Source organism: Dysidea avara, chromosome 2 (assembly GCF_963678975.1).
Source record: "Dysidea avara chromosome 2, odDysAvar1.4, whole genome shotgun sequence".
Lineage (NCBI taxonomy): Eukaryota > Metazoa > Porifera > Demospongiae > Dictyoceratida > Dysideidae > Dysidea > Dysidea avara.
In genome coordinates, this window is record NC_089273.1 from 14843341 (window position 1) to 14870464 (window position 27124).

The 27124-nt window shown below is 36.3% G+C and overlaps 1 protein-coding gene and 1 long non-coding RNA gene across 2 annotated transcripts in view; one reads left to right on the forward strand and one right to left on the reverse strand.

The window, feature by feature from the left end:
- Positions 1-27124, forward strand: part of LOC136247839 (low-density lipoprotein receptor-related protein 1B-like) — a 101783-nt gene that overhangs the window by 73757 nt on the left and 902 nt on the right. Inside the window, exons 10-19 of the mRNA XM_066039661.1 lie at positions 194-286; positions 10865-10987; positions 17172-17294; positions 17941-18063; positions 18271-18396; positions 20873-21141; positions 22456-22660; positions 23392-23504; positions 24185-24289; positions 24396-24462. Coding sequence (XP_065895733.1) covers positions 194-286; positions 10865-10987; positions 17172-17294; positions 17941-18063; positions 18271-18396; positions 20873-21141; positions 22456-22660; positions 23392-23504; positions 24185-24289; positions 24396-24462 — 1347 coding nt within the window. The remainder of the gene's footprint in view (positions 1-193; positions 287-10864; positions 10988-17171; positions 17295-17940; positions 18064-18270; positions 18397-20872; positions 21142-22455; positions 22661-23391; positions 23505-24184; positions 24290-24395; positions 24463-27124) is intronic.
- Positions 6532-7159, reverse strand: LOC136243390 (uncharacterized). The gene is made up of 3 exons (XR_010694864.1): positions 6858-7159; positions 6689-6781; positions 6532-6632 (listed from the first exon to the last, which is right to left on the reverse strand). It is a non-coding gene; the product is annotated as an uncharacterized lncRNA (long non-coding RNA).

The following is a 27124-nucleotide window of genomic DNA, read 5'->3' on the forward strand; positions in this document are numbered from 1 at the left end:
GCAAATTTGCTGACGTTCAGTTTACTAATTTTGAACAATATTTAGACGTAATGTAGATTGGTGTAACTAACATAATTATGCTGGATTGTTTATTACAAAAAATTCTTACAAGAAAAGATTTGATTTCCAAAATCACTAGATTATGTACTTTTGCTTGTTTTGCATAATTATGTTTTCAATGCATTTTAAACAGATGACTGTGGAAATTCTACAAGACTTACATCATATCGATATGAGTGTGATGGAATTCAAGACTGTGCAGATGGAAGTGATGAGCGTAACTGCTGTAAGCTAGTTTGCTTGTGTACACTGTAAATATGTTACCATAAACTTGTGTACGATATAGTAGACACATTCTGTAGTAGCTAAATGTGTTAATATAATATATGTAGGCAGGGACATGTAAACCAGATTTGGAATCTCAAATTTTCCGATTGTTTAAAGTCAACATTATTATAGCATAACACCGCTATCGCACAATTTTTGAAATATTATTTGGTTACATTATACAAGTCATGGTTGAACCAGGTTAGCAACACTGCCTAGGATAACCCACTGTGACTTAGTATAATTAAAAACAGAAGTCACGCCAAGAGTATTTTAAGTAGGACGTAGGCCATACATTATAGCAAATATTATCAGTAACTGCAAAGTGATTGTGGAGTTATTTCAAGACACATGGTAGTGTGTCATGCGACCCAAGAACTTGGCAATCGCGCAACACCTTGAGTATATTGGCAGTAAGAGAGAAAACACAATTTTCACACATTTATAGCTCCGTGCTGCCATCACAAAGCAAAACATTTTTTACTGTAGACATACCTTTCACTATGAGTAGTCCGCATAATAAATTTTAGCAAACTTGTTTCAAGTATTCCCGAGATATGAGACTTCAATAATTGACTTATTTTCTTAATTTTTTCTTATTATTTTTCTTTTTACATACTTACAAAACTGCCATAAAACGCAAATGCTATATTCAATTGCCTTGAAATTTGGAACACAACGGGGGGGGGGGTATAAAAGTGCATCTTGGTACCACGTTTGGCTGGATTACGATCAATAGTCAAGGAGTTATTAGTGATTATTCTCAAAAAACACCAATATGTTGTCACGCCTACAGGGTAAACTGCTTATGGCAAGAAGCTGAAAATTGGTACATGAATAGATTAACTATAGAACCTCTAACTTTTAGTGGTTTGAAAGAAATTGAGTTAAAGGCCACAAAGATACAATGAAAAATCAACAGTGTGTAGCAATTACACAATTAACATCAGCTAATTAATATATGATTACTTGCCACGCCTACCAGAAAGCTGCTCAGGGGAATGATTTGAAAATTGGTGTATAGATAGAGTAATCATTTTAAAAAGGCCCTTAAATGGTGTAGAAGAATGAGACTTAAAACCACAGACTTATAACATGAAATCCAACTTGGTGTAGCAAGTGTGAAATAAAGATACTCTAATAGAGCAATCACCTTATAATAGAGCAGTCAACTAAGAAGTAAATAATATAGCGGTAAACTATGTTTTGTAGAGATTTTAATTCTGTTGTAAGCCATCCTGTATAGAGCTCAACTACAGTAAAGTCACCCTGTAGACAGATCAGCTAAAAACAGTCAGCCTGCAAAGTGTTAAATGACATTAAGACACCCTGTAGAATACTCAGCTAGAAACCAGTCAGAAATAAAGTCACCCTAGCCTGTAAAGAGACCAGCTTGACACAAGTAATCCTGTAGAAAGATCAGCTAGAAACCAGTCACCCTGTAGAGACTTTCAAACAAGTTACCTCATATCGAGATCAGCTAGCACCCTGTAGAGAGATCAGCTATGTAAGACCTGTATAGAGATCAGCTGGAAATAAATCACCTTGTAGAGAGATCAGCTAGAAACAAGGAAAGAGCAGCTAGAATCAAAGAAAGACCAGCTAGAAACAAATCACCCTGCAGCTACATTTCAAGTCACCCTGTAGAGAGATCAGTAGAAACAAGTCACCCTATAGAAAGTTCAGCTACATTTTGTAGAGTGTTTCAGCTAGAAATAAGCCACCCTGTGGAACGTTCAGCAACAAACAAATCTCTCAGTAGAGAGATTAGCTAGTTATCCTGTAAAGAGTTCAACTACATTTGCGACTGGATCTGCGATAACACAACATTATCACAATTTTTTTGAATTCCTGTTTATTAAACATTTATAATCTACTTAACCAAGTGTATCCACTAACAAAGTTTTAGCTTCATATGCCAATAATGTTGGGAGTTCTAGCCCTACAAAGGAGCAACAACAACAGAAAAATCTATTTGTACAGCAAGTATAGGGAAAAGGAATTACAGGTGCTTACAAAAACGGTTGTAACTTACCAACAGATTGAGGTATGGAGCTAAAAGTTTCACCATCATGTTCGCCATAAACAGAGGAATCAATTACTGGGCAAGCTGTTCCTTTACTCACCCTTCTTCACTACATACAAAGGCGAATTTCATGAAGAAAAATTAATTACATACGATCGCTTCAACATGACATAAACAAATGCTCATAACTTACGTATCCTTGGGTCTACAGCAACAAAACAAAGATTTTCCAACTCCTATGAGCATGTGAATAAGGTGATATCTAGGTTTTTATTGTTAGTCCCTTCCTTTACTAAGAAAGAGGCGTTCAAAAAAATTAATTTTACTGAATTTTTTCAATAATACGCAAGCCAATGTATTCAATGCTTTATTTATACTATAAATTTAGGCTTGTGTGATTATGTCTGGTTTTCACAGATCCGGTTACATTTGAAGTCACCCTGTAGAGAGGTCAGCTAGAAACAAATACATAATCCTGTAATAAGATCAGCTACATTTCAAATCACCGTGTAGAGGGATCAGCTTGAAACAAATAACCCTGTAAAGAGATGTGGTAGAAACAAGTCACCCTGTAGAGAGTACAGCCAAAAGGAAGTCAACCTGTTGAGAAATCAGCTAGAAACAAGTCAGCCTTTAGGGAGATCAGCTAGCTTAGTGAGATCAGCTACATTTCAAATCACCATGTAGAATGATCAGCTCAAAACAAATCATCCTGTAGAAGGATCAGTTAGAAACATGTCACCTTGTAGAGAGATCAGATGGAATCAAGTCACCCTGTAGAGCGGTTATCTAGAAACAAGTCACCCTGTAGCAAGATCAGCTAGAAATATTCCATCCTGTTGAGAGATCAGCTAGAAGCAAATCAACTTGTAGAAAGATGAGCTAGAACAAATCATACTGTAGAGACGTCAACTAGAAAAAATGACTCTATAGAGAGATCAGCTGGAAACAAGGCACACTGTAGAGAGATAAGCTTGACCAAGTCACCCTGTAGAGAGTCCAACTACGTTTAAAGTCACCCTGTGGAGAGTTCAGCCTAAAACAAATCTCTTAAGAGAGAGTTTAGCTGGAAACAAATCACCCTGAAAATAATCTTAATTGTACCACATCCTTGAATAATAATGCACTATACTTTTGTAATTACTCTTCAGTGCTCTCATACCTTTAGTATTAATCTCCTTCTCAATTTAAGGAAGGGATTTCCTTGGTACAACTAGACCAGCTGTCACATAATCGAAATTCCGGATATTAGTTAGTAAATTGACCACTCAGCATGAGGCGTGACATAGTTTTGCTACAAGGACTTGAGTGATAGAAAGGTCTTGTATAGAAGAAGTAAGTAGCAACATGTTGAGCTGTGATTGTTTTATAAAACTATAATGTAGAATAGCTATAGTAGTGGCAAGTTTAAAATATTAGTAGTACACCCTTGAATAATACCGCAGTGTGGCAGTATTCGAAGGGTTTTATCCTTATTTTTGAGCAAAAAAATCTGGGACACAAATCAAGTAAATATGGTATCTTGCAATTCTTTCTGTAGAGCGTAGTTAGGTTATGAGTCATTCTGTGGTGAGTTCAACTACAAACCGTTCACCTAAGAGTACAGCTACATTATGAGTCTCCCTGCAGAAATTTCAGCTACATACACATTTCCCTGTGGAGTACAATAATATATTCAGCTGCAAACAATTCAGCCTGTATAGCTATCATGGTAAGTTAATGCTTTATCATCACAATTGTAATAATTACTAAATAATATTCTTAAATGTACACGTATACAGTACAGCTCACGGGTAACGTCGCATGTACACGCATGACACGGCGTGACGTGTGCTCGAGTGACCCATGTGGATGCAGCAAGGCTACAGCAATGCTCCACGATAGCTAACTTTATTTGGGAGCGTCACGCAAGACCAGATAACAGGTCTCACCTATGGTCTTAAGAGGCAGCACTGGCTCAGTTCTGTCAACTATGACGTCTCCTATTGCAATGCCTGTGTTGTAGCTACCGAATACTTGGTAACTTAGCTACTGACTTGACCTTGACTCTGTCACGGACTACAGTCAGTACTGTAGCTAGCAGTATAGCTACCGTAAACCTAGATGGATTGTTGCCAAGTAATGCCACAGAACTCCAGTTAGTGCATATTTCTAATTCATATTTTCTTTTTCTAGATAGTTAAAGGAATGGTCAGCCGAAGTTTCAACTCTAGAAGCCAAGAAATTTCGAAGTTACAGCGCTACGAAGTGCTAACAGCAAAAAATCGATTTGTACAGTGACAATAAACTATAGGCATTTAATAAAACAATCATAACATACAGATGCAGTCCTCTACCAAGATGCAACTTGCACCATCGAATTCTCCATGAACAAGCAAATCCATTGCTGGATAATTTTTGTCTTCCAGGCCTTTCCTACGTCCACGGGGGACTGGCGAAGGCAAACAAACGTGAGAAAAAGCGATAGTGAACCACAAGACAGACTAATGCTGATATCTTCTGTCTCCTTGAGAGTACTGACACGAAACAAAGATTTTGGAACTCCTCTTGCTTTTGGGATCACGATGCTGCCAAGGTTTTTTTGGCATTATCACTTTCTTTCATTGTGAAACAAGCGCTTTAGAATTTACGGATTTTTTTTGTTTCGTAAATATTCCACCCATTGCGTTCAGCATTCCCAGGCATGCATTTATTGCATTCTACTGTATAATTAGCTAGCTAGCTATAGGCGAACATAATTATGGCACCGATCACAAATGTTTATGTGATTTAAGTGTTGTATAAAGTTACTAAACTCAGTAGCGAGTGTTCTCATGTGTGGCAAGCTTCTCGAGTGGCTAGTGCATATCCACGCGATATTCCACAGGTATTGTACAGTACATTGCAAAAGAATGATCCCGCGAGAAGATGCGAGCACTACTTGCATGTGTATACTCGCGACGTTACCTTTGAGCTGTACTGTAGCTAAACAAACAATTGAAAGTTTTCTCTGTCAAAATCTTCATGTTGTACCCATAGAAAAAGAAAGGCTAGTTAAAAGAAATGCCCAAAGCTGGCCATAGGCTGGCTTTAGGTATGAAATTACAAAAGAAGTGATTTCTAATCAAAAACTCAAAAAACAAAAAAAAACAGCCAAACTGTAAAAGGATGCGGCCAGAGTGAAAAAAATGTGAAATCCAAGGTGGCGGCCAAGAAATGGCTATTATGGTAGACATCTGTATACATACGGTACCAAATAAATTTACCTACAATCTTTCTTTAGGGAATTCACCTTTTTCTCAAAAACAGAGGAACGCTTTGAGCAAAAAGTATACTCTGGTACACAGCGCAACAAGAGGCATGACTGATCAGTATAGCAGCGTCTACAGCACGTATATAAACAAAGACTGATTACATACGTGTAGCGTCAACCCAAACGTATAGATCAGTCTGTCCCGAATCTGGACTCTTAACTTAGATGGCACCTCTGTATATGTCACGAGTATAATCATATTATAGACCCACACAGAGTCACTCATACCTCAATACGGCTGCATACTATCCTCTATACGGCTGTATACGCTTCTGCTAGACCCACACCTTGCCCTCGTATGGCCCATATCCCCTCCGAAATACCCTTTTAATTAATGACATCGCTTTCAATTTATTGTTGCTATTTCACGTGAGCCAAAACAAAGTACAGTTGTACAATAATGAAACTGAAAACAAAAAAAAAGGTAAAACAATCTCATAGTCAATGAGTTTTCAGTTATAACTGTTCTGCCTGATCATCACTGAGCTGTGTAGCAAGGACCCACAACACTACCCAATTCTTGCTTTCTTCATACGGCTGAGAACAATCACATCATTTCTTCATCTGCAAATAGTTAACATTAATGTTCATACTTCGCATGTTGTAAATATACTTACCAATGCCAGTTTCAAGGTGAGTAGGTGCGCTGAACTTGTGGGACTGCTGTAGTACATGAGATAAAAATTAGCAAAACCATACTACTCTACTCACATTGGTATCTCTCAAACTAACTGCTCTTGGAGTGCTCTATATAAAAACATACATGTGACCCGCATCTTACATGCCACGTACCATGCTGTGATATTCAGCACTTGTGCACCTTGAAGATTCAAGATTGCTAGAAACACAGGGTCAATGCAACACAAATAACTTACTGAATCACCCAAGGTACATCATACAGAGTTTACAAAGGAGTTGACAATATCCACTTTCCTTCAATGCTTTATTCAATGTTCCAGCATTTCAAAAATGTAGGTAGTCCAAAGTCTATATTGCATAAGTGCACAGTCACCAATTATTATAGGGTACACATATACACATACTGTCAGATCTCCACAGTGGTTAGTAGGACGTGTAACACCTGATTACTTTCATCGTCCCTCTTCTCTTAGGTCCATGTCCTGCATGTAATTCTTCTATGAAAGGACATATGCAGTCAACATAATACAGCTTGCATATTACAATATCTGACTATCTGTAGTTTATGTGCACCTCTTTTTTAACTGTTTGTGCGATTCATTCACTCCTTCATGGTTACGCTGTAAACGCTGGTGTCATAGTGTTGATGTGCTGCTCTGTGAACAGAATTAGAGATATAAGACAAAATTACATCTTAAGAAAATAGTCATCAGCTTTCTTTCTCATCTTGAGTAAATTCGTTAGCAAGTAATTGAATATAACAGTCAAAAAACCTATAATATTTATGAAGTTGTTGTAAATTTAAAAAATTGTGATAATAACACTGATTGGTAATGGCTCACTGCATGGACTTTCCCTTACTGCAATTTCATGTTGGTCATTTCATGTTGGTCATCTGACTTCACAGCTCACCAACGTCCTTCCTAAGAGTTAAAATTGCCTGTGTCATCATTTGGCATTCTTGAGACCCACACGCAGCTGTATAAGTAGAGGATATTGTACACAGGACACATGGTATACGCAAGTAAAATTCATACCAATACCTACAGTAAATTATTATTTATTCTTGCCAATACTATTAGCACACAAAGCTAAGGGGTATATATGGCCACATGTTGTCTTGGGCTTGGGCTAGGCCAGTCACATGCATCACACCAAAGAGAGATGAGACAAAGATGCAACAGTTACACTTTTGTCTGTAATCATAGTTATTATATTCATAACTAGCTGGGCACTTTATAACATGGTACAGAGATTTAAAATAAAGCACACTACAGAAATATCACAATAATTAATATTTGTATGGGACTCATCTGATACAGATGGGTCTCTTAATACATTGCACCAGCTCCCACAGATGCAAAGCAACCCACAGAATGCCCACGCAAGAGACCAGATGAGTAGAACTGGTAAGTAAAGCGTGTCAACAGTTTATGAGTACGTGTAAAGAATGACCCCTTACAATCCCACACTCAAGCAATCCCGTGCGTACTACTGCATGTGTGCAAGCTTCTGTTGTTCTTTTTGAAGGGGTGAGCATTGCCAGACTAACTCAACAAAATTTAATTCTACCATGGATTCACCTTCATTGACCCACTTGGAGTTTTACACTTCTGTTCCAGGACGACAGAAATCAGGCCAGCCCAAATTCTATGCTGGGACCATTGGATTGACTCTACTAGTCTGTTGTGGCCATGCCACTTTCTCTTCAGACAACAGATGAAGTATGCTGCCATATACGGATTGGCAGTGAACAACTAGTCTACAGCCAGAGCACTGTTTTGTCATTGGGTCAGCAAAAAAACAGATGTTTTACTATGTGAAGCGGTGTTGGGCCACTACTAAATATCTACCATCAAGAATCTGCTAACGTTTGCACCTTGAATCAAATTTACTATTAACATGATGGTGATATTTCGTACATCACAAAGAATCTCTCTGGCTAAAGTTTGTAAAGAGTGGCTAGGAATTCATATTGTCTAACCAAATTCATACAAACTGAAAATAACTATAACTAATATACGATCTGTAGCATTTAAGTCTGTTCCATGTCCACCGAGACTGTATTTGTGAGCTACATGACACTGTTTGTGGCATGTTATCCAAAGACTTTCTTTTCTTCCTGAGTGTAGCTAGCCGTATGATTTTTCATCCGTTGTTCATTGTCTTTTCCCGACCCATTGACTAAAAGAATAAAAGGGACAAGCAAACAAGGTCGCCTGAGTTACCCAAGAGTGGGTAAAGCCCGGCAGTTCTTCCTTCCCGTTGGGCCGCTGGTAGCTTAACAAGGATGGCGGCTAACTGCTGTTATATTTGTACATACAAACTAGTACTCACTCGAAACATCAGTCACTTCTACCATCTGTGCTTCGGCTGCACCATACTGCCACTCGAGCGTCAGTCAATCAGTAACTGAGGCTGGTTCTTTGTCACAATAGCGATTCGCCCCTGACGATGTTTCACACAATGCAGTCAGTCTTGACCACAATTATGTGAACAGAAGAAGGCGTTCACATATATGTAATGTCGTTCATTGGCAAGCTATACACCTGTATGCGGCCTGCCATCTTGCTCCGTCTCTGTATTTGTCTGTATATTCTCCGTATATGTCTGAAAATGACTGTTTTGTATATATCCGTATATGCTTCCAGTTGCGCTGTGGTAGATTTACAAATTCACAGCAAAGACAATGAGCTAAGATTCAACTCTGCACCATTGCACTAGTACTTTATGATGGTTTATATATGCACCTGTAAATTATTTTGTTGATAACTACTGTACACATACTGATATATTTGCTCTTCAGACTGTCTAGTGCTGTATTCCCACACTACTTAACTTATTAAGCTGAAATCAGATATTTAGATATACTCTGTAAATATTCTCACATACATTCCCATTTTTCACATGCGCGGTAGCAAAATGTTTATTAGCAAGGTTTTACTAATAACTCTTAAATAGTGGAATAATAAAATTCTCAAATGTTTACTAATCACTAACTATTTCATTATGCTGAATCTTGTCTAAAACTTGTTTTAGTGGTGAGGCTTGAATTTACATATCTATAAGCGTGTTTAGCAAAGAGGTGTGGTTATAAAAATATACCACATGCACAAATTACCAGCATTTTTTGTAAGGAAAAAGAAGTGCAATGTCAATTGCAACTAATCTATCAAACAATGATAAAAGCAAGTAGTTAAATACATTAATAAACTTGGGAATGGAATAATCAATTACTTTTCATATGCTGAAAGTAATTTTGGAGTTGATGTGAATTTCACGTGCATACGTACACCACCTGTACAAAAGTCACCCCATTATTCTTTCTCCACAAAGTCCAAGTATTGATAAAGTATGACTACAAGTTTTCTATTTCTGGTAGTCATTAACTGATGTAGTAATAAAATGAACCGAAATACTTCGAACTAGTTTGCCTGAATTGATTTTACTGATCTTTTTGCCTTCACACAAATCTGGATCGTTTTATGTAATGTAGTATCACGCTCTCTTGTTAAACCCATCTATTGATATCTATCTACATACTATGTATAGGCACGTGAAAGCCTTTGTTACTCAAGCCTTTAACAAAAGGAGACTGATGTAGAATCCTACATCAAAACATCCAGGCTGTGAAAAAGGGTAAGGCCTCCAAATAGACCAGGAGTTTTAGCTGAACTTTCTACAGGGTGACTCCCTTGCAGCTAAACTCTCTATAGGACAACTTACTTGTAGCTAAACTTTTGTTTGCTTGTTTGTGGCTAAGCTCAACTTGTATTTGCTCAACTCTCTACATGGTGGTTATTAATGTAACTGAATGCTCTAATAGAATACAAAAGCTAACTGTTCAAATAGGGTGACTACTTTATTGGAGTATCTCAATTGCACACTTGCTTCATTCCTTTAAGCATTTTACTGGTAGACATGGCAAGTAATCATTTTTTGTCTGCCAAACTCAATCGTGCAATGTTTAACACACTGTTGATTTCCACACTATATCTCCATAATCTTTTTGTCAAATTTTCTTCCAAACCATGAAAGGTTTGAAGTTGATTAGTCATGTAAGTGGATTTTCAGCTTCTTCCCATAATAAGCAGTTTTCCCTGTGGGCATGACAAAATAATGGTGTTATTTTTCATGAATTATCATTTATAACTTTGCAACTGTTTACTGAAGGTGGAAGGCATTTCCATAGTAAAAAAAAATCATTTTGTAAAAGCAACATGGAACTCCATTATACCAGCTTCTTGAGCCACACAACACACTACCATGTGTCTTCATAATAATACATATCACATGTAGCTGCCAAGTAAAGGTAGGCAGCCATTAATATAATTATTTATTTATATAGAAAGGAAGTTTTTAAATTTTATTGAAGTATTGAAGATTTATTTTGATTTGCGAATGTTGATCCATTAATGTAATGTTGTGTTTGGTATACATTGAGCACCTGTGTAATGGTTCCATACTGTATTTTATCCTCTATAAAATTTTAATAGCAATGTTGTACGTGATACATACATATATACAGTAGTTTAGAATACAGTATAGTTTCCTTTGCATTGCCATAATACTCTCTCCAGATAACAGAGAATGCTTCGCTGCTGATGACTTCAGGTGTACTACTACAGGAGCTTGTATTCGCAAAGTTCAAGTTTGTGACGGAGTAATGCATTGCTCTGATGAATCTGATGAGATGAATTGCTGTAATGAAATTAATTGTGTATACCTGACCATAATTTATAGTTTTTGAACCCCACACTAGCACAGTTGTTCGTCTTCACAAAAATATTGCTAATATTATTCCAAAATCATTGATGCAAATTTTATTATGTTTTCCAATTTTATGCCATAGGACCAGAAGAAACGTACATAGCTCAATTTTATCTTTAGTTTAAAATAAAAATATGTACAAAAATCAGCAAAATTTAGGCACAGGGCTGCTTTACAGTATTTGTAAAGCAGAAAATGAAACATAAATTTTCAAGTTCAAGCTGTCCTATCATCTAAGACAATAAAAGTCAAATATTTAAATGAAACATAGTCGCTGTATATGCTATTAGTCTGGAAAGTATCTGACATTTCTCATTGTCTGGGTGACAAAAATACCTTCCTGTAGCATTAAAGAATTACTTAATGGAGCTACAGTATTTGCAATGCTTTGTTACCACAGTGGCCTTGTGTATTGACTAGTACAATGGCAAAAGATGTCCCTGAATGTTTAGCAGCAGTGGTTGTCAACTATTATAATTATGTAATCCAATTTTGTAAAATCAGTCTAATGTAACATGTGATATGGTTAGAATTTTATAATTCACTGTGTTACCATTAAGACAGTTTGGCTCCTGTTAGATTATTTATCACTTTGGCTCCTGTTAGATTATTTATCACTTTGGCTCCTGACTGGATGACCCGACTCGGTTTAACATTGTTACTAAATAAACTATCAGTGGTGAATACAGGGGGGGGGGGGGGGGGGGGCACAACCACCCCACCCCCCCTCCCTCATCCCTTTGAAAAAATTACATACAAGATTGAGATACTCTAATAGAGCAGTCACTCTAATAAAGCAGTCACAGTGTTCATGGGGCAGTGTAGCTTAACTATTAAGCTATAAATAAGGATCTGAATAAGGATTTTATAGTATATACATTTGGTAAAGGGCAGCCATTATTGCTGTGACCTTTTTTCTCTTCAATTTTTTCAGCCAAGTACACCCCCCTTTCCAAACTCTGGATCCTCCCCTGACTATATTTATTGACTTACACATTGCTATATAGTTCGCCATATTTTTTCACACACAATTATGTAACAGCAAGGTTTAGCAAGACTAATACTGTAACTGAGCGAAGAATGGTTAGTCGCAAAGAAATGCATTTAGAAACGCAAGCAGTTAAACTTATCCGCTTAACTTTGCTAACAACAAACACACTAATACTAAACAAGATGTCTTAAGCGTGTATTTTGTCGACGACATACGATAGGTCCTGACGTCAAAATCACAAACGTATTCTAAAAGTTTGGTGCGATAACAGGTGTATTCCAATATATTACTGTGTAATGGACCGGTTTGATTATGGAAGCCCTACTTATGAGTGATGGCCACGATAAAGAAGGATCAAAGGAAAATCAGTAAGACAATAGCACATACATTGTAGGATATTTAAAATACTAAAGATTTCATCTCCATGAAATTTGGAGCATTTTTGTGAAAGAAGTAAAGCTGTAGCTGTAGCCAATTTTCTGCTACGCTTGACTGAACGCATCAGGCAGGCAGGCAATGAAGCAGTACAATTTGCGAAAACAATTTTTTTTAAATTTCATAGCACCTGGTCGAAAATGCTTTGGGTCGTTCTGAAGACATTTTTGGGCTTGATTATACCTGACCAATACTGTCAAGTGGCTGTGAAGGATTTGCGAAGATGATTTTGGCTTGATTTATTTTCATGGACCACGCCCACACCTTTGTCGCCCCTACTATACAGTACTATCATACTGAATGATGACTTGGAAAATTCATAATAATTATACAATTGGAAAAGCTATTGACTTGAAATTTGTCAGTAGTGAGAACACCCCCTTTTAAAACACCTTTTGTTTTACCTTTTATGCTATGCTGCACTGCTCAAATTTTTTACCTATATAATTTATTAACGCTTTACAGCACACGTGCTGAAGGACACCTGGTCCACAGCCTGCTTGAAGACTTTAGCTACATAAGGTGTGTTATGCACAAAATTATTATACTCAAATTATTTATGCCTCAGTTCCGCTGTTTTTACTAATAAATTTGCATTTTATAAGCAAATAATAAGTAGCTGAAGCACAGATAATAAATCCTTGCTTGCCAAAATGCATATCACAGAAAAATCAAAATACTCTAATAGAACAGTCAGTTACCTGATTTTTGTATTGGAGTTACTGACTGTTCTATTTGAGTATATCGATCTTGTTCTGTGCTACTTATTTTAATAAGCAAGAATTTATGGTAATGCACAAGTGTTCTGCCTATTATGCTAGCATTATGCTCAATGCTTTTAGGTACCTATTATGCTCATAATTATGCCAGTATAATAATCGGGTCCCTACTTGTAATTGTTATTATTACACTTTTTCATTCTTGCCTGTTATATCTAAATAAACACTTAGATGAAAATGTATAATAGAATCTGTTTATAACTGAATACATAAGTACTTCACTTAAAAATTTGTAATGATATGAGGGTGTCCTTTCTTATGAACCATATATAATCACTTAACCAAGCAACATGAACTGCATTGTATAAAGCACTTAAGGTTTTGGTATAGCTAGTCATGGGCAATCATTCAAAATTTTGAATGTCTATTGATACTTTTTGAGAAGGCCATAAAACCAGTCTATCAGCATGAAAAGTTTAAAATGAAGGTAAGCCCTTCATATTTAATATTTTTATGTAGCTGCAGAGTACAGTTTAGTTTAAGGCAGGTGAAACACCACAAGGTATTGTATCCCCACAAGTAAACCAGCCCATACATTGCTCAGCTCCAGCTGTCACTGCAGTACCATGTTTTTGTGATGCCAAATACAGCAAAAACTGTAGGCTCTATTGGCTTTTCTGCATGGGGCACAGTGATACTGTATAGTAAATTTATTAGGTCCTGTGGAAGTGTTTTTGGTTTTGGTGTGTTTCTTCCCAGTGATGGATATACAACCCTTCAAAGAGCTTATTTCACTTAAAGAAACTACTAAAGGTTCGATCATAGTAAAATGTCCATACAAACAGTAACACAAAATTTCTTCCACAGGACCTAGATATTTTAATTGTTTAGATACTTGTGTTGAAATTATAAGGATTCGGTAGTCTGTTAGTCTGGTTTTTGGCAGCATGTTTTTATAAAACATTGCTCTATTGTGGACCACACACCCAAGAACAGTTGTTGTTCTGCAGTAAAAACAAACAAGTATGATTAATTGTATTGCTAACACAGTACAGTTGTTGAAATTATTTATCCCTGCTTGTTTTAAAGCAGGTTTTGCAATGTGTTCTGCTTATGCATTTTAAAATATACCGTTACCTTAATAGTACAGTGTCCATAATTTAAAGGTATGTGTGGATAATAATAGAAAGAGATTTCAATGTACAAGGAAGTTCGATAAGGAATTATACTGTAGGAACCAAAAATAGTGAAGCAAGGGAGATCACCTACATCTGCAGATGTACTAGTGAACATTTGATTTATAATTCCAGTCTATTGCCATAGTTGAATTAGTAATTCATTGTCTACTAGCATGTTATCTACAAGTGTAGGCAACCTATGCCAACCTTCCTTGTTTCATAATTTTTTTTCATTCAATCATGCTTAAAATTCCTAATTTGTGACCGGGCCTGTGAAAATAGGGCATGTGGGCACAAACTACACCCCATCACTCTACAAGTCATATCTCAGTTCTGGAAAAGTATAACTCCATTCTGTAACTTGCCTCATGATGCCAATTACATTCTTACTAAGAGCTGAAAATTGCAATGCCATAGCATAATGGTACGAAACGTTATGAGTGATGAAAGATTGAAAAGTAGGCAAAAATCATGTGCCCCATGCCCTATTTTTGCAGGCCTGGTCACATTTTTCCTTGTACTGGTTTGTCTACTTTGTTGCAGGTATAATTATGACTGACAAATCTGTGCATACCAAACTAAATGAAAAAATAACACTAGACTAAGTTGTATAAAAAGTAATTCTGAGTCTGAACATATACTCCAGATGAAAATAAAGTGGCTTTGTGTTCAGCCAATTACAAACCAAGAACTAAACTAGAAGTGCCTCTACTATCAATCAAGTCACTACAAAAATATAGATGAATACAGTTATCATGCAGTATGATAGTACTGTATAATATGGATCACGAAGCTTTGGGTTTGCTGGCCAATAATATCACCCTAAAACCAGCCTCACAATACCTTCATGACACCTTGACAGTATCAGTTATGTACGACCAAGCCCAAGGTGTGTTCAGTGTGACCTGAAATGCCTACAAAAAGTTGCTGTAAATTTAAAAAATATATATATTTATTATTAATTTTGGAATTTTATTCTGCCTGACTGATGCTGTGTAACTCGATAATGGCTAAAGCTACTGGCTTGATTTCTTCACTGTTTGATATTGCTTTAGCCCGGCAGGTTACTTTTTACATACCTCAGTTTGTACGTGCAATGCATGCTTCATGGACTTATGTGTTTCCTCCTTTGTGTCCCATTGATCTTTGCTGACAGAGCTAGGTATCTATTCATGGTAGCACTGCATGATGGATGTTAGATGAGAGTCATCCAAGTTTTCCATTGTAGCTGGATGGATTGCAGGGGTCCTTTTGCTAGTGTACATCATTTGTAATGTTGCACGGGTATAACAAGCTGAGCATACATAGCTGAAAACGAAGCATATTGCCACTTCACTAAAGAGATAGTTGGGGCACACATTCTGATGAAAATAATAAGCCTGGCACCATTTTTCTGCCCTAATGTGGTATGCGTAGATTCACAATAATGTTTTAAAAAGTAAGCAAGCAAGTACTTGGAGAAATAAGAATTATAAGTTCAATTAGGGATTATGGAAACAAAAAGTGGTGAAAGGGGAGATTGCTTATACCTGAACATATACTAGTGGACATTTAATCCCTAAGTTAGTTGTGAGTATAGACTGAAGTAGGGATTTAAATTTCCATTAGTATACCTTTAGGTGTAGGCGACCACCCTTCAATGACCCTTGCTTCGCTACTTTTTGTTTCTACTATCCCTAACTGAACATAAAATTCCTTATACTTGTAAATGTGATAGTCAGCACAGGAAAGCCATAATGTGCCAGTGCAAACTGACAACTTGCACTGTCAGCATAAAAATGGCACAAAGGAGGACAAATGTAAGTCCATGATGTGCACATTACAGTACAGTATATGTGACTGTCTCTGGGAAAACCGTTCTTATCGCCCATTTAAAAGTATCGAGAAACGTCGGTTTTAAATATTCTGTGTGTTGTAGCTGGCCAATGGTGGTAGCTACGCGTACCAAATTTTCACATGTTTCACAACAATTTCTTACCTTCCTGATCATCCACTGAAGAAGTAGTCAACAGCTAAGTTTCCCGCCATTTTAGATAGTTTTTAAACCGAGGTTGTCTGTATCAGGCGAGCTCCAGAAGGGTGGGAGGCGGGGGCCCTGGAAGGCGGGCAAGATGGTGTTCAAAAATTGAAAAGAGACGTACTGGGATGAATTAGGCCAAGTTATAGGCCATTCAGGGCTCAGAACTGGCTAAAATGAAAGGAAATTTACAGCACTGGTCATTGTCCAACACCACAGAGCTGTACAGCCACACACAGCCATCTCCTGGTTGGCCAGGGCTCCATCAAGACCCCAGACCACTCGTACGGCTCGCCACTGTGCTCTAGAAAAGCAGCCAGCAAAAGCAGACCACTTTACTCTGGTCGACTGAGGCAGTGAAACTTGATAGTACATTCATTAAGCTTTGTGTTTGTGTGAAAAAATCAAACTTCCTGTCTTGGGCGATAAGAACGGTTTTCGTAGATCCAGTCACATATGTAAAATGCACTGATGCATCATCTAACAGTTAATCCCACAGTCTTTGTCTGAAAACATTAGTTAGGAAGAAATAGTCATCATACAAATTCCTCTGAATGGAAAATATTATTATAATTTCATAGCAACCTATTGGAAGCATTTTGAATCACAGTGTAGGCAGTTTTGGGCTTGATTTTTCCTAACTTATACTATCCATACACCATAAAGGCAATTGTGAAGCTGATTTTTGACAATATTTTTGTGAGAAAGTGCTAATCTTCATAATTCCTAATGCACAATACTACTGATACTGTATATACATATTTTGTGTTTTTATAGTTGTAAAAGAGTGTCCTATTCCTGGAGATGTAAAGTGCAAAAATAATGGGTCATGTATCCATGCTGACATGGTCTGTAATGGAGTCAGTGACTGTATGGATGGGTCTGATGAAACAAATTGTTGTGAGTTAAATTGTGATGGTTATACTTCACTACTTTTGTGACAATGTACTTATGGTTTTATTACCATGTACACAAAACTCAGATACAGATCTCCGCTCAAATTAACTGAAAAAATACCACATGCTAATTTGGCTATACTGCTTCAAAAATGGTCACAAGAATTCTTATTTATGTATAGAAAGGGTCTGACCCAAAACCTTTTAAAATTAATACGGTCACGTAGTTTGCAGCTGCAACCTGAGAAATTCTAGTATATTATCATCCGGTGACTTTTGTTTATCTACCCTTGTCAAAATTATGCAACTTTTTCATCTAAAAAGATCTATAGCCAGGAAGTTATCAACATTAATTGTGTGGCTCACTACCTTTTCAACTAAAACACATCAGGCATTGAAGAATGTGGTGTGACAATCTATCTGCCACTGTCTGCTTAATGCTAAAATAGTCAAATTTATTCACTGGAAACCATATGAAAGTATTTATCATTAAACATTATTGTGTGAAATTAAAGGGAAGCATGGTAGAATGTAAAGTTGAATTTAATGACTGCAAGATGCGCATTTATTGTACACATGTGCACAAGTAACCGTGTACACAGAATAAGTAATGCTATTATACGTATAATTTATATGCATGTTTGTTGCAGCAATGAAATCATGCCCATACTCTGATGATGTGAGATGCTCCACTTCTCAAGCATGTATTAGATCAGCTTATAAGTGTAATGGCTTCATTAATTGTGAAGATGGATCAGATGAAAAGGATTGCTGTGAGTTATTGAAATACAGCGAGATGCTACCACATCCAATATTTATAACTAACCATAATAGTTTTTTCTGCATTAATTGTTTTACAAAAAAATTAACACTAAAATATTAGTAGACCAATTTCTTCATACTTTCCTACTGCAATAGTTGAAATAAACACAAGTACACTACGTTTGCAGAACTTGGTTCACTTACAGTGTCCATTACAGATAATAACCAGACATGTCCGTATGATGGTGATTTCCAATGTGTTGACAATGGTGTGTGCATCAGAGCAACTGCTGTCTGTGATGGATCTGAAGATTGTATAGATGGTTCAGATGAAGGAATGAATTGTAAGTACAACTGATAAGTTTGTATTGTTGTATGTAACCTTTCTTATCACCTCGGATACATGTAAAATGTGGCAGTATTTGAATCATTCATTAGTAATCAAAGCAAATGGTGGAGCTACCGTATGCATATGTGAAAATTGTGTTTTATTCTTGTCAATGCATGCACAATGTTGCAGCCTGGCTTTCTTAGCCACACAGCATACTACCGTGGCCCATTCTTTTAAGCATTCTATTTTACAATATAAACTGTCCATCAGTAGGGATGCATTGATTTTCCCAGCAATTTTTTGGCATAATAGGTTGGCAAAAGCAATGAGCAAAGTGCTGGTATAACGTGCAATTTTTGCAAAAAGGACACAAATTTAAAACATTGCACCAATAATTGAGATAGTCTGGCAGAACAGCCACAAATGATAAAATGTCAACAATATATGTGACCGTCTCAACAAAAATGTGACCTGTTCACACGCCTTCCATTGTTTTTGCTCTCTCAGCATTATCTGCAATGTTCAAAGAATGAATCTCCAAAGTTTCAGCCTTCTGTGGTGAGTACTTTTGGAATTACACTAGGAAGAGCAAGGTAATCAATTTATATAGCGACTATACTGAAAATAAACTACAGGTGCTTACATTTGCAACCACAACTTCTGTTTGCATTGGTCTACAATACTGCAATTTAGCTTAAAATGTTCACCATGTATTAGCAAATCAACCAAGATATAGTGTTAGCACTGTAGTCACTTATGCAATTGGTATGAAGGTGGTTTGCACTGTAGTTCAAGAAATGACAACGATCTTGTTTATGTTTATCACATCATAAACAAACACATGTGACATGCATACCATTGGGGTTTCAAAACAAAACAAAGATTTTTGAACTCTCCATGAGCAGGTGAATAAGATGGTATATAGTTTTATTCTTCCATGGCCCAATAAGAACTTACACATTAATTTTCTTTGTAGCATGCAAAATTTTACAACCTTTTAAAAATTTCATTTTTCCAATACATATACTTGTGTGAACAAGTTGGATTTTTTGCTGAGACATTCACATAATAACTAATTGTTATGATAAGAGCAAATGCCAATGGAGATACCCTAATAGAGCAGTCTCATATGTTAAGTAATACGTGACCCGGTCTGCAAAAAAGGGGTATTATAGCCTTTTCAATTGCATGTACTTGGAATTCATAACTTGACTTGTAAATGTGGTATCACCCTGAAATTTGGTCCTATGTACTCCTAACATAGCACTATGACTGGGTGTAATATGAAGGTGATAGGTTGAAAACTCGAGGAAGTATGATTAGTCAAACTTGACAATTTGGAAAGGCAATAAGACCCCTTTTCACAGACCTGGTCACAAGTAAGGTCCTTCATAAGGCCTGAAACTGCCATCTGAGTCCTCCACACCACCCAGAAAAGACATCTGTTAAAACCAGCCTTGAGTAGTTTGAGTAATGCTGAGGGTAAAATCTGGCAGTACAATAGTGTAGCTATCAACTGGTGGTGTTAGTTTGATTCTGCCTGATGTGCAATTTGGAATGGTTTTGTAAAATCTAGTCACATATAAATTATTTCTGGACCATCACGTGAGATCACATGACCTACCAAGGATGCTGGAGCACTGGAAAGATGTCTGGTTTGCTTGTGATAACCAGCATCAGTCATGGAGTGATTCTAAAGTATGCGTTTCTGTGTTTGGCTCCTTAACAGCTCCTCAACAGCGAGATGAAAGTTATATGAGACTGAAATTTTGAAAAAAATGTTCCAAATCGCACATTAGAAATTTTGAGATAAACAGTTTTAAAGAATTCAAGTTAGCATTAACTTGCCAATGGCAAGCGTGCGTACAAAATGTGCACAAGATGTGCATCAATCTATTACCTTTCAAACCACTTCCAGTACTTGTAGCTACTTGTATAGTTTCCTGCCAAATTGGATAGAAAATCTGAGCTGTTGGACCAGTGGATCACAAGTGCTCACAAAGGGGAGGAGGGTGGGTGGTAGCAGGGGGGCAGAGTTAGACTTCAAAATGGAGGCAGACCATGGCTGAAGTACAAGCATGAGCTTACAGGGCTGTGCTGGAATCTTAGTGGTTTATCAGCAACAAAACCAGCAGAAAAATCTTTTGGCGAACATCCACCAGAAAACCACTGATTCTTGCCAAGCCAGGGCCTTCACATTACCTGAAACCGCTATTTGAGCTCTCCACACCACCTAGAAAAGACATCTGTTAAAACCAGCCTCAAGTAGGAAGAGTAGTACTGAGGGTAAAATCAGATAGTACGTTAGTGTAGCTATCAACTGGTGATGTTAGTTTAATTTTGCCTGATGTGCAGTTTTGTAAAATATAGTTACAAATATTTTATAGTACAATGCTGTATTAAATATTTTTTATATCTTTATTGGTTAAAAATTATTAATCTACATGAAATTATACTGCATGTATTATACCCTATGATATAATATATAGTTTGTCCAGAAGAAGTCACTATGGGAGTGCTGTGGGAACGTTCAGCAACAAAAACTACCTACAAACACCAGTGCTCAGATATTCATCCATCATTCAAGTTAACTGATATGGTTGCCAGAGAATGTATGAAGAACAAGAGATGGGGACCGGTTGATATGTCACAATGTATAATGGATGTTGATAGTCCAGTAGTAGTGATACTGACAGTTGGTTTATCAACAGAGAGTTCTTTAAGAGTACAGCAGGAAATGGATCAAATCATCACAGATGTGCGTATCTATACATACACTTGTATCTAAGTGACTAGATTTGCACAAAGGATTCTTTATTCAAACATTTGATATGCTGCAAATTTTATGCCATTATACTGATTGTGCATGCTCTAATTCAGTTTCCCATTATGTTGTATTGTAGTTTAGGCCACTCCATATGGCAATCATATTTCTTGTCCATATTGCCTGCATTTTTTTTCCGAGAATGTGAAATATCACAGATATATGGTAAAATTCTAACATCTGCTCCTTGAAAAAGTATTTCAGAGATGCTTATTGGTTTGTAACTGATATGTTAAATATAATCCCTTAAGTGTCATAATTACATAGCATTTATCAGCACAACATACTGTAATAGAACAGTCACTAAACCATAAAAATAGCCCAGTCTGTGTTATAACTTTTCCAGATATCCACGATTGGTAACTCTAAACTTCATATGTCCTTAATTTTCCATATTATGATGCTATGCAACAGCTACTGTACAGGCTGAGTGAGTTTTAAAATTCTAAATAAGTTGCCAAGCCATGCTAATTGGAAGGCTGGTTTTATCAGATACAAGTACGTATTCTTAATTGAGCACCAATCCATTGTTGTTATGTTGCTAAATTCTTCCCACCCTCATACTGTATAAAATTGAATTTCAAAGGACCTGAAACATTTTTGGAGTGCTTATTCATTTGTATTTTAAGACAACTTTGATAAAGTACTAAAATTTCAAAACTTAAATAAATGGGTGAAAATGTATGCTACTGTATTCTATTGTACATGCTATTGCAGATGTAAGCAAAATATACTTTAGACCCTTTTTGTGGTGGATTTGGTGGAGTTTGGAGGTGTCTAAGTTACTTAGACCCCTTTCATATTTACTTAGACCCTTTTAATTTTTACTTAGACCCTTTTAGTGTGTACTTAGACCTTTTTCGTGTTTATAAAGTGCACCTGCACCAGTAATGCTAACAATGCATCGCCACCTGAAAATTTATTTTAAATAACTATTGTTATGGGTGGAGTGATGGCTTGTTTCTACTTATTGATGCTACATTTCTCTGTTACAAGCAGCTGTCGACAATCTTAAGGTACAACAACTACATAAATGGCCAAAATAACTTAGACTTCAGACCACAGGGGTCTAAGTAATTTAGTAACCTTCGGGCCCTGTAGTAGTGCCGTCGCTTTGCTCAGGTGCTACGATATAGGGCCTCCAAGTTACTAAATTACTTAGAGCCCTGTGGTCTGAAGTCTATAACTATTACTTAGTGCTTGTGATTTTTCCAATCCCTGTCATTGTAGAATTTCATTTTTTTCTAGGTAAGGAAGAAAGTATTACAATATACTGCTGTTCATGTTGAAGTACTACCAACTGTTGTTAATGTCTCCCTGAAGATTACTTATCAGTTTGATACATTAACTACTGATGAGTTGGAAGAACTTGTCAATTTTGAAGTAAATATTGAAACACTTGGTAACTTTAATGTTTCGACTAGCCCTCAACTAACCATTTTTGAATCAACAAGTAAGTGTAAATATTTGTGAAGTTTAAATGTTTATATGTACAATGTATGTCAATGAACATGATTACTCATAGGAAGTAGAACAAGTACTGTTGTTAGAGAATCAAATTAAAGACCCAATTGAAGAATTTAAAGAATGTGGTCCATCATATTAACACACTTTAGAGATTACAGATTAGGAAATGCTATTGTATTAACATTAGATCTACAGAATAGGCTATTTATTAGATGGAGGTTGTTTCTTGATATAAAGTTAATTTCTATCAAAGTCATATATATATAGAATTGGATCTGCATTGAAGATAACTTTTTAAAAATGCAAATAGTGTACTTGACCGAATTTGCAAAAGGTACCTTTTCACACACAAAATTTGACCTACTGTATTTTTGAACTTTGAAGCTTCACAATTTTATGATCATGGCATATAATTGCCTAAAATTTTCCCAAGAGTATGCGGCAGAGTCTGGCTGCATTTTGGTATGCTAAGAGAATCTTATTCAATATAAAGAGTCAAGTATTACATCATTTTGTTTGCCTGCGGGTATGTAAAATGTGTACCTTTTTGCAAATTTGGTCGCGTATGTGTAACACAAACAAACATCCCAGCATATACTTTACTAATTGCATTAATAAATTCAGCACAAAATTACTGTCTAAAGCAATGCTCTTGTTAGGTTTTGCATAATAATATAGTTAATTTTATTTGTTAAGAATTTTCTATTGTTACTATAGACATGTGTCAATGCCCTATGAGTGTGAAGAGAGAGGCAAAATCAATTGTATCTGCAATGTTTTCTGTATGTTCTGGATCACCTTGTAACTGTGACAATGAATCTACTTGTCAGGTATGCACAGAATTGCATATAAATAATGTATGGGGAGAACCTGAAACTGTGGGACAAGTACAGTACATGTACATGTATATTCACTGTTAAATATTGGAGCAAGCCTGAACGAATCCCACACTAGCTAGAGTACCATGAATATGTCATATTTAGTCTGTACAGTTTTTAGTCTGTACAGTTGACAGTCTCCGGACCTAGTACAAATAAATACGAAGTTAGCTTTGCCCTATTAAACAATACAAGATAAAAATTGTACTGTAGAAAGCAATACTCCATTTATATTAGTTCACTTGTCCAACTGCTCAGATTTTTGGCAGGAAATTCTACAAGCAGCTACAAGTATTAGAAGTGTGCTTGCTATCCTAGGCAAGTCACATTGACTTGAATCATTAAAAACCGTTTATCTTGAATTTTTAATGTGTGATTTGGATCATTTTTCCAAAATCCAGCTACATATCGTGTGTTTTGTGGAAATCAGTAACTATTAAGTATTTCATGTTGTACTTTTGAAACTAAAAAAAAGTTTATTCTGTATTATCAAACCACTGTGCAGTGCAATCCCTTAAATCAATGCCCAATACTTAAGGTATTATATAAACATTAGTGGTGGTTTTATTTGCATGTGCACGGTATAGTTTGTATAATTTAAAGCATTCTTACATATATGTTTCTATTTGCAGTGTGTTGCTCCATTTGTTGGTAATGGTGTGGTGTGTGGTAGAGACAGTGATGGTGATGGATATGCTGACATGAAGTTGAACTGTGATGGTCCAGAATGTGAAATGGTTAGCTTGTGATGCCCTTGTTTTATAGTTATAGTAAAAATTTACTGTAAATATTACATTTTGTACCTTTTACATACATACGGTTTAATGTTTACCTGTTCTGTAGGATATCTGTGCAATGACGTACAATCCTGACCAAACTAAAGGGTCCTGTGATATCAATGCAACAGAAGGTATGGAATAGCAATAGAATGGAAGTGCTGTGTCTAATAATTGGATCACACTTTCTGTTTGTACACAATGCAGTGATAGTGTAGGATGGTACGCATGTGACCAATCTAATTCTTATTGAGAACTAAATGTTGGATAATACTGTGTATTTATGGAATTTACATGGGAATTTAAAAGGAAAAATTGGGCATTGGTACTTTTGTAACTTCAAAGGTACCTAGAAGGTAAAAACATTTCTAATTGGAAATGGTTAAATGTCTACAGTGAAGGTTTAGGCTTGAGTACATTATGTTTTAGAAATTACCTATTGGAAATTCTTTTTTAATTCACCTATTATTCCAAAAAGTATTCTCAAATATTTCCCGGAATGCTTCCTGGAATAGTAGAAGTCACATGGATTTTCTTCTGCAGCTTAAAATAATACCACTTGCATGCTTAGAAACAATGCATAAACATCAAGATTCCCTAATAGAGCAGTCACATAAAGCGTAGTGACTGTTTTATTAGGGTGAATGATAGTTCTATTAGGGTATCTCTTTTTTATTCACGATTTTGGTCTAGCGGATGTGTATTTACAAAATTCTCTGCAATATTAATGTGAATTCTAATTAATTATTCCTGAAGGTCATTCTGGAATTATTCTTGATTCTCTTGCCACCTATTATTCCTGAAATTATTCCGGCGTTATGTATGCATGCCTAGAGAGGTTGTATACAGCTGTTGAATATGTGGAAGTGTATAGACTCAGTTCTTGACTTTCCTTTCACTGTCATTAGTTCTATCTGAAACTGGTGGATGTTGCTGAGGGATTTAAAAAATCACTGAAGGATGATTATTCTGATTTTGTTAAGCAGAAAACTCCGACACATAAGGAATTATGAGCTTTAAGTACTTTAAAACTGTGTAACTGTGTTTTGCATGTAAAACATATTGGACAAAACGGTAATTGTGCAGTTTAAGTTTTGCAGTAAATTTGATTTGAAAAAAAAAAGAGATTATAGATCTAAGCACCCACTTTTAAAAGCACTTATCAATGTTTGTCAAACTGAAATTGTAACCAGATTTGGTCATCCAATTCTATGACATTGGAAGATCATAAATTAGTGCTCAAATGACATACTGTATAAACCTGAAGTTTTCTCCATCCATTAAACTATGTTGGTACTACTGCTGACTAATTTTCAAGTCATTAGCTTTTTCCAATCTGAAGCTACGGATTGTCAAAGATAGTAAATAGGATGTGTGTGCATGGAAGACCACTTTTTGCAAATAGAGCCACAACTGCTGAATTCATATAATTATAACTTTAAACAGGGTGTAGGACCAGGTGTCCTACAGACTTTCAGCACTTGTACTGTAAAGCTTTAATAAATGAATAAAATATGTACTATAATCAAATTTGTTGGCTTTTACCTTACCAGTTGTATGGTATTACATTTCTCCCAAAAATTCTTTAGACAGATCTGGCCACTCTTCCTTTTTTCTAGGGGCATAACCCATTTCAAACTGAAGGGATGCATTATTTCTGGTTGGTGTCAGAAACCAAATAGACCTTACCAAACAGTATGGTTGTACTGTTTAGTAGGGTTCCCCCCTTAAATGATGCACGCTGCTATAATAAAGCTGCATCTAAAAACCACCATGGAATATCATATGCAGCGAAAGTCACCTTAGCCTTAGTAACTCCATTTAGCATCAATCACAGCATTAAAACAAGAAAACACTTATATACAAGCTTCCGGATATCAATTGTTTTTTTAAATATTGTCACAACTCAAAATTTTGTCTACCAGCCTGTCTGCTTGCCTGACCACATTCACAAGGCTAGAGGCCAAACAAAGCAACGCACAGCCACCATTTTACTTCACAGCAACAAACTCACAGGTGTGACGTGCCTTTTGTATTTCCGATTAATGTATGCCTTCTGCACTTTTTCATTCCTTAATCTTCTATTGCCTTCTTCTTCGTACCAGGAAACTATACCAAGACATAAATTTTCTGTTTTGACATTTTCCTTGTATTTAGACAGCTTGGAACTATTTGAGGTGCCTAATATAACTGTAGTATCAGGTATCGGGTATAAGCAAAGTTGCAGTTTAAAAACAATTGTCACACCCTCTTTAACAACCAGAACATGCCATGGTAATGATCTAGCTTGTAGGAAAACAAGGAATTGTGCCTTTTCCACTAGGTTGATCTTGTTTTGGTGAGATCGAGATACTTGAATACAGCAGTCACAGCCATGTGTATTTCATAGCTAGCAATGCTCTAGCAAAAAGTTTTAAAACTAGTTCAATATTAATTTTAAAAAAGATTAATGACGTAGTGTTCCAGCAATAAAAGATAGTGAAACAAGACATAATGGTAGCTATGAGGAAAAATCCCTAGCTACTTGGCATTGTAGCAATGTGGGAAAATCCCTACTTTGGCATTACTCATACAGTGCTAAGTGGGAATTGTCCACATTGTTACAATGCCAAGTAGCTAGGGATTATCCCTCGTAGCTATACCATTATCTCTTGTTTCACTACTTTTTATCACTGGAGCCCTACTAGCCCTACTTCAATTCTTAATTAATAATTTTTATTGTACTAGTTCCTAACTGGCATGAGCTAACCACCTGTAGATTATCAGAGTAATGTTTATGATATTAATACTATAGCT